The sequence below is a fragment of the Eurosta solidaginis genome, chromosome 2 (assembly GCF_040869045.1).
Source record: "Eurosta solidaginis isolate ZX-2024a chromosome 2, ASM4086904v1, whole genome shotgun sequence".
Classification (NCBI taxonomy): Eukaryota; Metazoa; Arthropoda; class Insecta; order Diptera; family Tephritidae; genus Eurosta; species Eurosta solidaginis.
The window spans coordinates 138669384-138688006 of record NC_090320.1 but is presented as its reverse complement, the minus strand read 5'-3'; the positions used below and the strand labels follow the sequence as shown (position 1 = coordinate 138688006).

The 18623-nt window shown below is 39.3% G+C and overlaps 1 protein-coding gene across 1 annotated transcript; it reads left to right on the top strand.

The window, feature by feature from the left end:
• Window positions 1-5588: 5588 nt before the first annotated feature.
• Window positions 5589-18182, top strand: LOC137241664 (uncharacterized). Its single transcript, XM_067769164.1, is given in 8 exon segments — window positions 5589-5920; window positions 6573-7000; window positions 15030-15266; window positions 15318-15584; window positions 15587-15627; window positions 15670-17658; window positions 17661-17775; window positions 17892-18182. Coding segments are annotated over 8 exon segments (3633 nt in total). The 3' UTR covers window positions 18116-18182.
• Window positions 18183-18623: the final 441 nt, after the last annotated feature.

Below are 18623 nucleotides of genomic sequence, written 5' to 3'. Positions count from 1 at the left end.
ACTTTTGAATGGGTACAAAAACTTAGCACCCGTGATTGTAATCTTAATACTGGAATAACTACGAGTCCTCAGATACCCCAATCGACGAATTTTGTATAATTTTCTGTAGGACCCATATAGGTGCACTACATTTTCATACTAAATTCGTTCAAAAAAATTTACCATCAGAGCAATCCATATCTGATATTCCGCCGCTCCTTTTTTCGTTTCCCTGCGTCGCTTTCCACGACAGCAGCCCCGGTAATTTTGACACTTCGTTCAGTGTCAAACGCATGTTCCACGCAGGTTCCACTGAGTTCCACAATAGTTTGACACTGGCCGAAGTGTTAAACGGCAGTTTGTTAGAAAGAAAAAGGAATTGTTTCCTTCTCACATATATCATACTTGTAAACCTGTACTACGGTAAGAGCGGATACCACATAGAAGATCAAGAGAATGAAATTGAAGCACTGGAATCTACATATGGCAGTGAAATCGAAGGTTTGTAAATGCAGTCGCTATTCCAACATATTATGTACCTTTCATAAATTCAGCATAGCTATGCATTGCAACCGAAGAATGTAATAATGAGTAGGAATCCAGTGATTTATCGTGTAAGCTCTTATTCACATACACACCAAATTATCCCAATTATGCACCTAAAATGGCTACATAAGATCCAGTTTTATTATTAATTTGATTAACAGCAATACCTGTAGGTTTAGTGCTTGGCCGCATGATTCGTTGGGAGGATGCTACCACAGGCGCAATGTCGCTAGAAAACTCCCACTTATACATTTCATCATTCCCTGTCTAGAAGAGGAAGGAACAAAATCGATTAAAAATCCAGCAAACCTCCATGTTGGGTCATAGATTGGCAACCGCTGCATTTATTGAACATATGTTTTATACATACCTCACTATTATTTAATTATATGCCTAAGCTATTCAAGGCCAGAATAACACAAGTCATTCATCCAATCATTTTACTTGCATTGCTTACTTTGATTTGTAACCTATTTTCGTTTGCTGCTAATGTACCATTGCATTGCATACAAATTTACATACATACTCCCGCTATAGTTAGTCACTCATATTTGTTGTTTGTACACTTGATAATATCACATTAAACAAGGGCAAAGCCTACAAGAAAGCAAGCATAAGAATGCTGCGATCCCACTTTTTGCTAATTGCTGTTCTCTAACACATGTATGTTGAGATGTATGAATTATACAAATAGCGTTAAGCATATATTAGAGACAACCACCTTTTAAGAAGTTTGAATATATACAATAGAATATCGGTACTTATTGAATTATGTGAATTATATTTAAGGAACTGAAATTGTAAAATAAAGTTAGTCTATTAGCTGACCACCACGTCGTTCAGTTTACTCGGCCCTATCAATTTATAGTCGCTGCTGTTATTAGTGTTCTTGCTGTTTGGAGATTTCAGCGGTCACAAAAAACGCTTTGTGATCCTACAATTTTTGGTACCGAATTGCGCTTGGATTTTGGAATTGGTGGTCAGCATTAGACTCCACCATTAGACAACATCATAGCATTATAGTTGCAACAATTACATCGCTGGACATCAGCATAATTGAAAGTGCCAGCATAGCTCGCTCATCGCGCGTTCATCAAGCGCACATCACTGCATATCACCTGCTTTGCCGGCGGTATATCGTTGCGCCAGAACTTGCAGCTGCTAATACTTTGGTTGAAGTGTCTTCAACATTGGTTGCCCGCACATCACTGCATATCACCTGATTTGCCGTCAGTACATCGTTGTCGCCAGAACTTGCAGCTGCTAATACTTTGGTTGAAGTGTCTTCAACATTGGTTGCAGTAAGTATATAAAATTTTGAAATCATTATAGCTCGCTCATCGTGCGCTCATCAAACGCATATCGCTGTATATCATCCACTTGCCCTTGCTACGTCGTCTTTGCCCAATTTGGCTCTGTTAATATATTCATTTGTAAACGGGTGAGACACTGCAATATCTATACAAGGTTTGCCATTGCCGTTAACAACGTAAGAAAACGCTCTCTTTGCATTGATTTTGTTCTGCTTTACGATGTCTTTCGAAGAGTTAAAACAGCAACGCGCTAGCACCAAGAAAAACATTTCGCGCATAAAAAATATCATTGACTCCAGTCTACGACCAGGTGGAAAGCCCCTTTCAACTGCAGAATACAAATGTCGCCTGGGTATCCTCGAGTCTTATTTTAAGCAGATTCTCTTAATTAAAACTGACATCGAAAGATTGGATGCTGAGGATGGAGGACGCGCTGACCTGGAAGAATTGTACATAACAACCAAACTAGCCATTCAAACGCAATTGTCAGAAGATAACAATGTTTCACTTTCGGACACAACTTGCGTATTACAATCGACGTCTAAACTTCCACGGCTCAAGCTTCCATCCTTTGACGGCAAGTATTCGAACTATCAAAACTTTATTACCTCTTTCAAACAAATTATAGATCGAGAGTTCAATTTAACAAATATTGAAAAATTCAATCATTTGCGAAATTGTCTCCAAGGCCAAGCTTTAGAAACTGTTGATGCGTTCCAGGTGACAAATGAAAACTACCCAAAGGCTTTAGAGCGACTTAAGGTACGGTATGACAACAAGACCCTTATATTTTTGGAAGGTATATCGTCATTATTTGATTTGCCTGCGGTTACAAAACCAAACGGTATTCAGCTTAGAAGTGTAGTTGATAAGGCGTCTGCTATTTATGGTTCGCTGACGTCGTTAGGTACTGACAGGCAAATATCCCAAGCTATGCTAATTTATATGGTTTTGCAGAAATCCGATGAACAGACCAACAAAAAATGGAAGGAATCGCTGGACTTTAAAACGTTGCCGTCATGGGAGGAGTGTACACAGGTCTTGGAACGACACTGTCAATATTTGGAGTCTCTGAGTAACACGCACACTAGTAGTCCATTCGCACAAAGTAGCAGCAAATCAACAACAAAGTCAAGGAATCAATCAAAGGGGTACACGTTTTCTTGCTCCAGTATGTCTTGCCAATTTTGTTCCAGCGCTGGCCACAGGGTTCCAAATTGTGAACGTTTTAAATCTTTGAATGTCACCCAACGCTACGACAATACAAAGAAAATGAGATTGTGTCTCAATTGCCTTTCGAAGGGATTTCAAATAGCCCATTGTCCATCAACACACAGATGCAAGGTTTGTGCACGACAACACCATAGTTTACTTCATCGGGTGTCCACGTCTAGCCAACAAGCCGCAGCTCAAACATCCACTTCACAAGAAGCAGCTGTACATACACATATGAACAATTCATCGTCGGAAAATGTAATCCTCGCTACCGCAAAAATTCTTGTTCGTGACGTAACAGGTAGTTATATGTTGGGCACCGCACTACTGGATTCTTGTTCGCAAGTCAATTTTATAACTGATGAGTTTGCGCAAAGATTGTTACTACCAAGAAACAAGCAGAACATAGAAATTCAAAGCATCGGTGCGTCATCAACAAACATCAAATACAAAACCGCAACGAACATACGGTCGCAAGTTACTGGTTTCGAGCTCCCATCAACGTTTTGCATCACATCGAACATCGCTTATCAACCAGATCCTGAAATCGACGTTTCAGCATGGAATATACCAAACAACGTTGTACTTGCTGATGATGAGTTTTATGTACCAAAGAAAATAAACATGCTATTGGGTACAGAAACATTCTTTAGTCTGCTGTCTGTTGGTCAAATACAACTTGGACCTAACTTACCTCTTTTGCAAAAAACGCTCTTAGGCTGGGTGGTTTCGGGACGTTACCAAACGGGTAATAATAACTTATTCAAATCATCTTGTTTATTTGCAGTTTTCGATTGTTTACACACCAAATTGGAAATGTTGTGGAAGTTGGAAGAAGTTACGAGTAAACCAGATGCTTGGACTCGTGAACAGCAGAGTTGCGACCAGTTGTACAACAAAACAGTGTCAAGGAAACCCGATGGTAGAATAGTTGTGAAATTACCTTTCAAAGATAATCCAGGTTGTTTGGGCGATTCTCACACAACGGCATTGAGACGATTTCATGCACAAGAGCGTCGATTAGAGAGATCATCACAACTGAGGAAACAATATATGGAATTTATGAACGAGTACGAGCGTTTGGGACACATGAGCATTGTAGAGCACCCGAACCTAAGCGAACCACATTATTACATCCCACATCACTGTGTGTTAAAGCCAACAAGTACAACAACGAAGCTTCGAGTCGTGTTTGATGCCTCTTGTCAAACAACAACCCAAAAATCATTAAACGATATTCAAAGGGTTGACCCTATAATTCAATATGAACTGTTTACTCTCCTTTTTCGTTTCCGTCTTTTTAGGTTTTCACTCACAGCTGACGTTGTTAAGATGTATAGACAAGTGCTGATGCACGAAGACGATCGAAAGTTCCAGTACGTCCTATGGAGGAATTTGCCGACTGAAGATATTAACACATATGAACTTAATACCGTAACGTATGGAATGGCGTCCGCTCCATATTTGGCTATACGGAGTTTAATATATCTAGCTGAGCAGCATTCAGAACGATTTCCAATTGGACGAAAATCGTGAAGGAATCGTTTTACGTAGATGAATTATTGTGTGGTGCTGATACCCTGGTCGAACTCTCTCGAATCAAACAGGAGGTAACTCAATTGTTAGAATTAGGAAAATTTGAATTATCGAAGTGGCATTCCAATCATTATAAATTCAGAGAAGTCAACTGTGCAAAGGATCTGAACATAGACGCCAACAAGCACACTGGGCCTAAAATGGATTCAAAATCTTGATTGTTTTATTTTTTCTTTCGATGAAAAACTCGGATCCACACGCAAATTTACAAAATGATCAATCCTCTCTGTAGCATCGTCGCTGTTCGACCCACTTGGTCTTTTGGCTCCTGTGGTTATTACGTCCAAAATTTTACTGCAAGAATTATGGTTGCTGAAGTTGGATTGGGATGAATCGGTGCCACAGAACATTGCAAGCGCTTTGAAAAACTTCTTAGATTGTTTATCTTCACTTTCTTCAATTAAGGCGAATAGGTATGGTTTATCGGACGACATGGTGTCCCTTGAGTTACATGGATTCTGTGATGCATCGATTCGTGCATATGGTTGTGCAATATATGCCCGTGTTACCAAAAAGTGTGGAACTACCATCGTCAACTTGCTCACCGCAAGGTCCAGAGTTGCACCCATCAAAAAACAAACTTTACCTAAATTAGAACTTTGTGGCGCTCTTCTTCTTGCTCGTCTCATAGAAAAAATTAAACCAATCATAAATAACTCGTTTACCTTATTTCTTTGGACAGATTCCCAAATCGTATTACATTGGCTTAAAATGCATTCGGCAACACTTTCGACCTTTGTAGGAAACCGGGTTTCGGAAATTGAAGATTTAACTACAGGCGCTCATTGGAAACATGTCCCGACACATTGCAACCCAGTCGATTTGGTGTCTAGAGAAGCGACTGTGGAATAACTTGCCAAGTCAATATGGTACAATGGACCAACGTTTTTGTATGAAAAACCAGACAAGTGGCCAAGTGGCAGGTGCGGCGACATTGACATGGAAGTTGTAGAGAGCGAGAAACGAAAATCAGCTTTCAATGCAACTATTAGTACCAATTACATTTTAGAAATCATCAATCAGCGTAGTAGTTACACTAGCGCACTTCGATTAGTAGCCTTGATGTTTCGCTTTATTAACAAATTACGACACCGTATCAAACCTGATGATGGTCATACACTTTCATCGCAAGAATTGCATCACGCGTTGCTTTGCATAAGTTGGAACATACAACAAAAACATTTTGCTAATGACATTAATCTTTTGCATAAGGATCTCACGACGAATGGCCCATTGCGTTACTTGAGCCCTTTTCTTGAATACGTGGAAGGGTTTCAAATACTGAAGGTTGGTGGCAGACTAGAATATGCACATATCCCAGAGGAAAGAAAGCACCCAATTTTATTACCAAACAAATGCGACTTCGTTATGCACTACTTCCGTCATCTACATCTGAAGCACTACCACGCAGGACCCAAAGCACTAGTATCACTCATAAGACTCCAGTTTTGGGTAATCAACGCTCGCGACGTAGCAAGGCGCATCGTCAGGTCATGTGTACATTGTGTACGCTATAAGCCAAAGCTAATGAACCAGATAATGGGACAGTTACCGGTTGAACGGTTAACTCCATCTCGCCCTTTTGCACGCTGCGGTATCGCCTTTTGTGGACCATCTAATGTGTATTTGCGAATTCGTAGTAAAACACCATATAAAGCATATATTGCCATCTTCGTTTGCCTGGCAACGAAGGCGGTTCACATCGAACTTGTATCGGACTTATCTACCGACGGATTCTTGGCGGCACTAAAACGCATGATTGGCAGAAGAGGGCTTCCTTCCGACATCTTTTGCGATAACGCAACAAATTTCGTTGGTGCTTGCAATAAACTCAATGAATTAAAGGCGTTTTTATTCAAAACCGAAAATCGAGATGCAATAGTAAGATATTGTGCTAATGAACTTTAATTTTATTCCCCCCAGGGCACCACATTTTGGCGGTATATGGGGGGCCGCAGTTAAATCGGCCAAGTGTCACCTTAATTGCAGCATATTAAACGCAAGACTGACATTTGAGGAGCTAACGACAGTTCTGGTTGAAATAGAGGCAGTATTAAATTCTCGTCCTATCGCACCATTGTCATGCGATCCCAATGTTTATGAAACGCTAACTCCGGGGCATTTTCCAGAGCGTCAGTTGTCAGACAACATCAACAACTTACAAAGGTGGAATCAAATAACTGCAATCAAACAGGCGTTTTGGAATCGGCGGTCACGCGACTACATCAATGAGCTTCAAGCTCGGTCAAAGTGGTTTGAGGAACGTCCAAATATCAATGAAAATACAATGGTTATTATCCAAGAAGACAATTTACCATCACAAAAATGGCAAATTGGCAGAATTATAAACTGTATTCCACGAAAAGATTCCAAAATTCGGGTGGTCGATATTAGTACATCAAAGGGAGTCATTCGGCGGCCGATTCATAAGTTGGCACCTCTGCCGGTTTGAAATGTCTTTCAACGGGGCCGGGATGTTGGGTCATAGATTGGCAACCGCTGCATTTATTGAACATATGTTTTATAAATACCTCACTACTATTTAATCGTATGCCTAAGCTATTCAAGGCAGTCCAAACAAATTAGGTTATAGACAAACAAGAGCAATTGCAGATTAATAACCTTGCATCCGAGTAACAGTATAGAATTTGATCGTAAAAATTTAGAGAAATTAAACAAAACCGAATACATTTTCTTTCAACCCTTCTTAATGTGGCGGCAAGAACAGAATAGGATTCCAGACAGATTCCAGATTCTAGTTTTGAACGTACTAGGGAGATACAGAGTGCCTTCTTGTTATAGGGATCTCTAAAGTCTTTTGCATATCTACGAAGGAAAGCAACATCTAAATCAACAAATTCCTGTACTCAGGCAAGTTGACCATCTGATATATCGTACAACTTGGAATTAATGCTGGAAGACTTAAAGAAAGACATATGAAAACATATTTTAACATTAAGGTAGCGATTGTTGGAATTACACCAATCAACAAGTTTATTTGAGTCCTGTTGCACGAAAAATGTAAAGATCTTAAGTTATAGCTTATTATTCTAGTATACGACCCTTTTAAACTTGTTTTATATCGTAAGTTGCCGTGGTCTTTAACCGATCCCATCCATTTTTACTAGAAATATTTTCTGCTATAAGGAAAGTATGTGTAAACAATTTCATTACGATATATGGGATCGCTCTATGAATTGTTATTCTTTTTACTTTGTAAACAAGTTTTATCTTTTATAAATATGTATTAATATAATAGAAAACAGTTTATAAGTTTAATTTCGTATTAAATCTTTACACAGTGCAATATACATAGTGGCTTTTTGTGCAATTTAAACATTCAGTCTGTGTGTTCATATATCATAGATTTTTACAAAAATTTGTGATAACTGCATACCCTTTTGTTGGTAGCTGCTATTAGCAAGTCATTGTGTGCCCTTTTTGCTTTCTGTTGTGTTCGCTGCTATACGCTGTCTTGCGATTTGCATCCAGTGCTCCAAACTAACTCTCGCCCATAATTTTTGAACAGCTCAATTTATCCTATACTTATAGTTTCTTTTGCCTATTTTTCTTTTGGGTTTGTTAAACTTTGCAATTATGTTGGATTGCTGTGTCAAGAAGTGCACCAATCAAAAGAAAATTTCCCGTGGTGATACTTATGTTTGTTGTTGGCTCTGTGATAATATGGCTCATGTTATCTGTGCCGGGTTCTCTCACATAGGTGTTCGGGTGGTTGACCTAATATCCAGCAAAATTGGACTGAACTGCACATGTCATGACTGTCGTTCCGTAGAAAATGACAGCTTTTATGAGGCAAACTCAGAAAGAGTTCAACAACATTTTTATTGGGTTTCGTGACCTTAACGAAAGATTCAAAACGATGGAGGCTCACTTTAAAAAATTGAAAGTGAAATCTGAATCCCCAAAACGTAAGAAATGTATACCCAACAATGACTCCAACTTGTCTTCGAGTCAATGGCAAAGCTGTCCTCCTACGAATGTCCCTTCAACCGTTTTGATTGATAAGAACAGGCTTACCAAAGACGTTATGAATAATGCAGCTCAGCAATCTCCACAAGAATCTCCACAAGGCTGTGTCGAGACTTCCAGTGAGACGATCTCTGGCAAATTATACGATGCACGAACTAATAGTGGTACCTTTGTGGCTGTTTGTTCTACATCACCAATGTTGATTTCGGTGGAATCCCCAATTCATCCTACACCTCCACCGGTATCTTTAGCTCCAACAATAACAGTTACCGATACTGGGGTTGTTGCTAGCGATACAAGTGTACCTGAAAAAAATAGTACGGGCTCGATAACCAACGCTAGGTCAAGCAATGCGTTTTCTGTCAACTGTTCTATAACGACCGCACTTTCCCAGCTCTCTGGTGCGCTATCCCGCTACTCCTTTGCAGGTGACTGCGGTGCCACCTCGTAGGGCTGTATTTGTGTCCCGATTACACGCCTTGTTTACCGAAAATGACATTGCTCATTACATTTGCTCTAAACTTGGTGTTGCACCCACTAGTAACATCAATGTGTATAAATTTAACTTTAAATATGAGAGAGACATCTCCTCATTTCAAATATCCCTTTCAGATGAATATTTCGATAAGGTATTTGATTCCTCTTTTTGGCCTAAGCATACTATGGTTCACTTGTTCACGAGAAAGGCGAGGGCCGAACCTGTTTTATTACAGCCAAAAAACAGTATGACGAACACAGTAATAACAACACAAAGGTAATTGCTGATCTGCCCCGTCATCTCATTAATTACCAAAATGTTCGTGGTTTACGATCAAAACTTGTTCCATTCTTCCTTAATTCTTTCAACTTTTCTGCACAAGTTGTAGCTCTTACGGAGACCTGGCTAAAGCCTGATAATTACAATTCTGAGGTTTTTTCAAATAAATATGCTGTTTATCGGCGTGATCGCATCTCTAGAGCGGGAGGTGTCCTTATTGCTGTTGAATCTAACCTATCATCTGAGTTGATTTCGCTGGACAATATCTCTCATATCGAATTCATAGCAGTTAGGCTTTCATTCGGTAGCTATAGCGTAATTGTTTGCTGTTCGTATATACCACCTCGTTCGGATATGGATGTTTATGCTAGTCATAGCTCGGCCATCTGCGATTTGCATTCGCAGTTGGGAGATAATGATCGACTTGTTGTTGTTGGTGACTTTAACTTGCCAACAGTTAGTTGATTCAATATAAGTGATTCAAACTTTTTAACTCCCACTGCTCAATATGAGTTTCTCAATTGCTTGTTAGACTCACCTCTTTTACAGATTAACAATGTTCCAAATAGTGGAGATAAAATGCTGGATTTAGTATTTGTGGATGGCTCGGTGGGTACTGCCCTTACGCAAATACCACCTTTATCCCTTCCAGAAGACCCTCTTCACCCTACGCTAGAGATATCACTTGATATCAGCCTACCCCGTAGGATTCAAGTACAGTCTCGTCCCCGATCTAAATGCTTCTACAAAGCGAATTTCATTATGCTCAATGATCTGTTGGCTTCCCATGATTGGTCGGATTTCTATGCTTGCACTGATGTCGATTCGGCTATCTCTATATTTTACAGTACGCTTGATGGCTTCTTTATACCTGCATTCCTACTCGCTATACCCTATGTTCGAATAAGTCCCCTTGGTTTTCAAGGCAACTTATCAGACTTAATAACATTAAACCTAGGCTTTATAAGAGATTCAAGAAATCTGGAGCATCTGCAGACCTCTCTAAATATCTAATAGCTCGTTCTAACTTTCATCGTCAGCTTTGTTATAAAAATTACTTGAGTTGTTGTAACGCCCAATTTTTTAGAAATCCCAAAAAGTTTTACAGTTTCGTAAATTCAAAGCGGAAAACTTCTAGGTATCCTTCCTCATTAACCTTTGGAGGTAAAAAAGCTTGTACTGATGACGACGTTGCTGAACTATTTTCTGAGTTCTGTAAGTCCACGTATTCATCCAGAAGTTTTCATTCCGGTCAATATCCCTATCGCTTAGATCCCTCGAATTACATAAGGAATCCTGCTATTGATGGTAATATTGTTCTTCAGAGTCTTCAAACTTTGAAGCCCACCTTTTCTCCGGGACCGGACGGTGTTCCTAGTTGCGTGCTTAGGTACTGCGCCGAAAACATGTATGAGCCTATTTTAAAATTATTTGAGCTATCTCTGGGATCTGCGCCATTCCCGGCACTTTGGAAACAGTCTTTTATTATACCCCTGCATAAAAAAGGTAGTAGGTCAAAAGTTGAAAACTACAGGGGTATTGCTAAACTTTCAGTCATTCCTAAAGTCTTTGAACAGATTGTTACCAGTCAACTCCAATATCAGTGTTCTATTCTTTTATCTCCATGCCAACACGGTTTTATTCGTCAAAGGTCAACCACCACAAATTTGCTTGTATTCACCTCTATAGTTATGGAAGGATTTTTAGCGAACAAGCAAACGGATGTCATCTACACGGACTTCAGCAAAGCATTTGATACCATCAACTATGAGTTGCTTATTCATAAGCTTGATTTACTGGGCTTTCCGTTTCACCTATTAATGTGGCTGAAAAGCTATCTTTCTAACCGGACCCAAAAACTCCTGTTCAAGTGCAATCTGTCGGAATCGTTCGGAGTTTCCTCCAGCGTACCCCAGGGAAGTCATCTAGGTCCTTTGCTCTTTGCCCTTTTCATTAATGACTTGCCACAGACAATATTATATTCCCATACTATAATGTATGCGGATTATGTAAAACTTTGCTACACTCACTGTCCTACCGATTTGAGTTCCTTGGATCTTCTTCAGGCGGACTTGGACTCGTTCCAATGTTGGTGCACAACAAATTTACTAGCTTTAAATTGCTCTAAATGTAAGCAAATGACATAGTGACCGAGTGAAGCCAGCATTGAAATCTTATGTAATAGATGGTACGCCTTTGGAGCGTATATCTATTGCAAATGATCTAGGTGTCCTTTTTGATCCGAAATTGAATTTTAACGTGCATATTTCATCTATAGCCAACAAAGCGTTGGCTTTACTTCGATTTGTTAAAAGATGGGCTAAAGAGTTCGATGATCCGTACCTCACTAAGGTTCTTTACACATCGCTGGTTCGTCCAATACTCGAATATTGCTCATGCGTTTGGTCCCCTGTTTCTCAAAAGCATATAAAGCGTCTTGAGTCAGTTCAAAAGCAATTTTTGATATGTGCATTGCGCGGCCTTAATTGGGACTCAAGTCTCCACCTTCCTCCATACAGAAGTAGACTTCTTCTTATTAACTTACCCACTCTGGAAAATCGGAGAATATTACTGGGGGTATTGCTCATCCATAAGCTCATTATTGGAGAAATTGATTCTGCGGACCTCCTCAGCCGCTTGTTTTTGCGGTTCCCTTTATAGTATACAGACACTACGTTCCTTTCTATTTACCCCTTTGTCGACGAAACTTTGCTAAAAATAATCCTCTTCTTATCTGGTGCGCGCACTACAATGACTTATATAGCTGCATCAGTCTTGAATGTACTTTTGCCACTATATAAAAAACAAGAACTATCTCGCTTAAGGATGGAGGAACATTTATCAACATGTATCATTAAGAAGGAACAAGACAGTACTGTGTTGATTGGAATCTGGTGCATTCTAACAACGTAAAAAACATGCTTTTTCATGAGTCACTGACCGGAATCGTATGCATTCCGGCAGTATAATCTTATGGGATCTGGTGCATTCCAACAACACAGGTTATGTTACTTTTTTATGCCTTGTGATGGCGTATTCTCATTACATTACTCTTAGCACTGCCCGATTCCCATGACATGCTGATTGGAATCTTGTTGCATTCCAACAGGGAGATTGGAATCCACTGCATTCGGAAATCATGCTGAGCGGAATCTGATGCATTCCGCCAGTATAAGATTTAGCATAAGATCTTATTTCTGCTCATATTTCTTATTATTATTATATTCTGAAATTAAATAGTAATGTTCATTAATATTTCTTTGTTTGTAATATAGCATTGTTGAAATCTTGATATATCTTAAATTTTATCTTTTGAGTTGTATATTTATATATCTTTTATATTATGCAGTCGACCATAGTTTGTCGTCGACTTTAAATAATAAATAAATAAATAAATAAATATTAATTTTTCTTCGAGTTATGGCTAATGAAACATAAAAAATTGCTTAGTCATAAAAGGGGCGGTGCCACACCTATTTTCAAAAATTTTAGTGTTTTCCAATTTAATGTTATAATTCAATTTAGAAAGTAAAATTCCATTGATGCAAAGCTTTCTTTCGCTAAGATATAGCTTATTATTTTTATTTATTTTTATAGCATATTATTTTCGTCTACGACCCTTTTAAAAATCTTTTATATAAAAGTGGGCGTGGTCCTTAACCGATTTCGTTAATTTTTCTTCAAACCATTCCTTATAGTAAACGCAAACCTTCTGCCGAATTTTGTTACGATAGGTTTAACGATTTTTGATTTATGATTAATAATAACTGTAAAATTGATTTTATCACAAGTGGGCGGTGCCACGCACATTTTAAACTATTTTTTAAAATTTTTATCAAGAGTATCAATAGCAGTCCACATGTCAAATTTCAACATTCTAGGTATATTATTTACTAAATAATCAGGTTTTTTGTGCTTTCCAAAATGTTATATATATATATAAAGTGGGCGTCGTTATCATCCGATTTCGCTCATTTTCAATACCAATCTATTCTGGGTCCAGATAAGCTCGTGTACCGTGAAGATATCTCAATATTTACTCAGGTTATCGTGATAACAGACCGACGGACGGACAAGGCTCAATCAAATCTTTTTTCGATACTGACGATTTTGATATATGGAAGTCTATATCTATCTCGATTCCTTTATACCTGTACAACCAACCGTTATCCAATCGAAGTTAATATACTCTTTGTATAAAGCACGCTGAGTATAATAATGGAAGCAGTTTTCGATCATTCATTCCCGTCATATAAAACTATTAACTTAGGGCAGAGGTCGTTCGCTAGTGAAGTACTCACTTCACAGATATTCCTCGTGTTCCAGTGGTACATGAACCAGATACGGATAGAGATTTAACATGCAAATGCAACAACAATGTGAATCATATGGATCACATTGTGGTTGTATTTGCATGTTAAATCTATATCCGTATCTGGTTCATGTACCATTGGAACACGAGGATTATTAACTCTTTTCGTTTAGTAGTCACTGAACAAGCAAAGCATTATGTATAAGACAAGTGTGATATCTTAATCAGAGACGTCAAAATAACCAATAAAAACGATCACTTGATTTTTAAAATACCTACGTCCCTTTCTATCACCCGTCCAAGATAGCCGGCATGCGCCGCCATATTGAACGTCCTGTCAAAACGCTGGCAAAACCCTAAAAAGAACATCCTGTCTGGCAGTTGACGTATAAGATATCATACTCGTTTTGTATACAATGAAGCAGAGTAGCAACATCAAAAACCATACTTTGCAAAACAAAAGCTCATGAGCAGAATGCTTTAACTAATTAATGATAGCAATATAAGTATTTTGTTTAAATTTTTTTGTTAGAATCGAGCAATAAAATAAGTTGTGTATAGAATATTTACGAAATTATTTTTTGAGTACTAAAAATATTCGTGTTGCCTCGTAGCTTGTTGATCAACGAATAAACCACTACATCAGTGATGCCATAGACACAAAAATATTAGTCCCATGAAGTGAGTTGAATTCTCTCATTTTCTCTATAGTTACGTGGATTGAAAAAATATGTATTAGCCGTGTTTTTGACTCCGAAGGAACAACCTATACACTCATGACCAGTGGCGATTGACCACCATCGGTTTGATTATAGTTACCAAAAAACAATTTATACTTTCAGCGCAGCGCAGGATATTACATTGAGAGTTTACATAGCGTACAAACCATAAACAAGATGAGAGTTGTTTTAGAATTGTGCTATTTGTAACGATAATGTCACTCAACGAGAATTGAATAAACAGAAGTCATTCTGACCTTGTTTACACAAATCCAGTTACCGATTGCCAGACAAGAGAGCGACGAGTACGGGCCACTCGGTCTCAGTCCTTTCACCTCGGCGGCTCTCTCTATCTCAATCGGTAACAGAGCAGTGGGCTATCGCGAAAAGATTATCTGCCTTAACAGCGTCAATAGAGAGATATTCCTTGCGTGATCTTCCATGCTATGCCCTGCGCTGCTATGCAAGTATAATTAGAACTTAAACTACACATTCGAACTTAAAAAACTCCTACACGCATACATACATATATTCATATGCACAGCTACGCTAGGTAATTCATATTTTTATACTGCATAAAAGAACTTAAATCTCATTTTCAGCAAAATTTATCTTCTCCGGTGTTGGCGGTTCCAGCGCATCAATGGCTTCGCCTAGCGGTGGCTCTAGTACAAATATGACAGCAGCTTGTGGCACTACTTCATCGACAACTTCATCAAAATGGCTACTCTCGCCCACATTGGAAGTATCGAGTGAGGAGAAAACTTCATTAATAAATAATTTAAAAACCGATTCTGAAGGCGGCGACGCTGGTGGCATGCATGGTGATATGCATGGTTGTGGCGGTGATTGTGCCACCGTGACAACATTAGCCAGTGTAGCGCTACCAGGTGGTGGGTTTGTCAAACTACCATTGGAAGATCGTAATAAATATGAAAAATTGCGTAGCAATGATCAACCCACTTCAGATGATTCTGATTCGGAATTCTTTCAAGAAGATTACGAGAATACGTCGGGTCCGAGTAGCACAAAAGCAATTTTTAAACAAATCGTTACCAATAATATACCTGATACAATACATAAAATACAACAAGCTGCCTATCATAAAGTCGACAAGACCCAGATCAAAGTGCCTATTGTGAAGAAGTTGAGACATTCTACAAAAAACCAACAACAGCCGCACAGCAAGCTGCCCAACAAGTAAATGCCGCCTTAGAGCAGAATGAGCAACAACAACAACAGGTAGCGGTAATAGCTGCTGCCGCGGCCGCAGTAGCAAGCGGAGGCACAAAATCAGATAGCGACGACTCTATTGGTTCGGCTAGCGATTTACGTGCCGAAGATGATGATTTATTTGATGAAAATGATTTGCATGCACGTAAATTACTGCGTCCCATAATGGATATAGATGGTATAAGTGAAAGTGTAAAGACGTGCAGCTCTTCGGCATATCATGCCGAATGTGAGAGTGTTACAACGCACGAAGATGATGTAAGTCGTGTATTGGTGAAGGTTCGTATGCCCAAGAAGGATAGGACGGCGGCTGCCGTAGCAGCTGCTGCCGAAGCGAGTGGACTTATAACGGCACACGATGACGAAAGCGAATTAAGTCCAAATTCGACAGATTTCCTAAATAAGCTTGGCGATAAACCACTTTTGCTAGATGATGAGCTAGATAATGGTTCTGCTAATTCTGATTCGAAAGGTAAAAGTAGCAATGAGACAGAAGAATCACCCGAAAGTGGTGACACATTGCAGCATAAAATTAAAGCAGGCGTAAATACCGAAAAGTCAGTGGAATTGGGTGTACTTGCGATGGCACCATTTAAAATGCCTGTTGGCTTACCAATAAAAAAACGTACTACGAAAATTTCGCGTGGACCGCAAAAAGCGCGTAATCCACCACCACCAGCACAAGCGCAAACAATGGAAATATTGACCTCAACACCAGTAAAGAGCGCTGCTAATCGCATTAGTTCGTTAGAAAATTTTGCTAACTTTCCAGCTGGTCCCTCGCCACAATTGGATGAGTTTAATGAACCAGTGTTTAATCCTTTCGTTGTGCCAGATAGCGCACGGCACGCTGTAACACCCAAACCACATATACGAAGCGCATCCAGCTTTGGTACAGTTACTGTGATATCCACAGTAGCGGACGCTCCTAAAGCCGCTGCTAGGTCGCTTGCTGCTGCAATATTTGTGCCTACAGCGCCGCTGCTGCACACTAATGAGATGTCTCCACTAGCAGAACAAGATCTCTTTGGTTCGGAACCATTTCCACAGGTAATTCGTAAATGTATTATTGTAAGTGCCAATGATTGTGCTAATGATAGCGCAAATAAGAACAATAGCAGTGTGGTGCAAATCAAACAAGCCCAACAGCAACCAGCCACATCCGCATCCATACCCACACCAACCTTTTCAGACGAACCTACAGCATCTATGCCACCACATACAACAGCACTACAACTTGTCACCATCAATCATTCGATTTTTATCAATAAAACACCCGAACCTTTGCCGACCAATACATTGTTGTATCGCAACAATTTAATTAATGCAGCAGCGTCTTCTCTAGTCACCAGTACAGCAGCGGTGCCGAGTAGTAGCGTATATATAAAATTGCCTCCAACAACAACTACATCCAATAAAACCAATATTTCAAATGACACGCAGCATTTTACTACCGATATACCCACGCCCAATGCTGCTCTGGCAGCACAAAACTCCGTCGCCCCTATACAAAAGAAAACAGTTAAAGTTTGCGCTCCTGTGCCCAACACACATAATATCGTATTGACTATGCCAAGCAGTATGCCTTCCTTATCCTCCTCGAATACCGGTACCATTAGCGCCACTGGCGCGAAAACCAATAGTTCAATCACCTCTATCAGTGCCGTCGTTGCACCACCACCACATTTACTGCAAAATCCCAATTATCAAACATTATTTCCTATTGCTGATAATGGTTTTGTGCAAATTTCTCAAGAAAGTTGTTCGGACTTTGCTTCAGATGATGAGGCGGAGCCCGTTGTACCACATAAATCGCATTCTACCGAGTTGGGCGCAAACGCAGCTCAAACAACAACTCCACCAGCAGCAATACTTAACACCATCGGCAGCGGCGGCACGCATGCAACAACAAAATCTAAAAAAGAAAAATTCCATTTGGGCGTAAGAACTTTACCGGCGAAAATTACACAAAAGGTCAAAGGTCATACATATAAAAAATTGTATCTGCAAGCGTGCTCGGTTCAACGTCATCGCTTACGTCAAATAGCAAACAAAAGCATCAACGTTTACAAAGTCAGTCGCATGATGATGATGATGATGACGATGATAATGACGCGCGCGACAAAGGCTGTCATAGCAAACATCGTTCAAACACGAACATCGCAAGTGCAACAACAAAACATTCCAAAAATACCACATCAACTGCGAGCTGTGGCGGCAGTGTGCTGCCAAGTCTGCTAATGTGGCGTTGTCAAATAGCTTCCAATCGAATACAATACAAAATTCGGCAAAAACTGGTTTTGCCAATATGAGTTTCGAAGATTTTCCATCCGATCAAGAAATCGATCGACAATCCAAAACTTTACCATTTGAGGTAGTGCGCAATGAGAAAATGCTTTTGGAAGCTGAAAAGAAATTCGGTTCGTTGAAGCGTCGCAATAATTTATTTTCCTAGAAGCGAATTGCCGAAACGAAACGTTCATTAAAACGTGAATTTAAGCAAGTCCTACATAAAGTATTCAATTGAATTCCAGCAATTAATTACATACATTTACATACACACAATACTAAATACAAATGAAGTCATCTAATAAGAAAGTTTGTTGAATCAATATAAAATAGAAAAAAAATCATATAATAAAATACAGAGCTCGGCGATAAATATTACGACTACACTATGATTACCATTTCAGTAAGTGTGATTTCACATTTTTTGAAATAACGATGAGTCCAATAACTTTTCGGAGGAAACCATAGGCTGATACTACTAGGAAAACGATACTCATTTACATTTTGATTTCTATGAATCGGGCCGGTTTCGGATTTGATGTGGACCTAGTTTACATATAACAATATCATTTTCATTTTCGTACTTAGGCTGGGTGCGAATTCGCCTAAATTTTAGGTACCTCAACTAATATTCCACTCGAACTTTCCAGCACTGCAATAATTTAGGAAAAAGC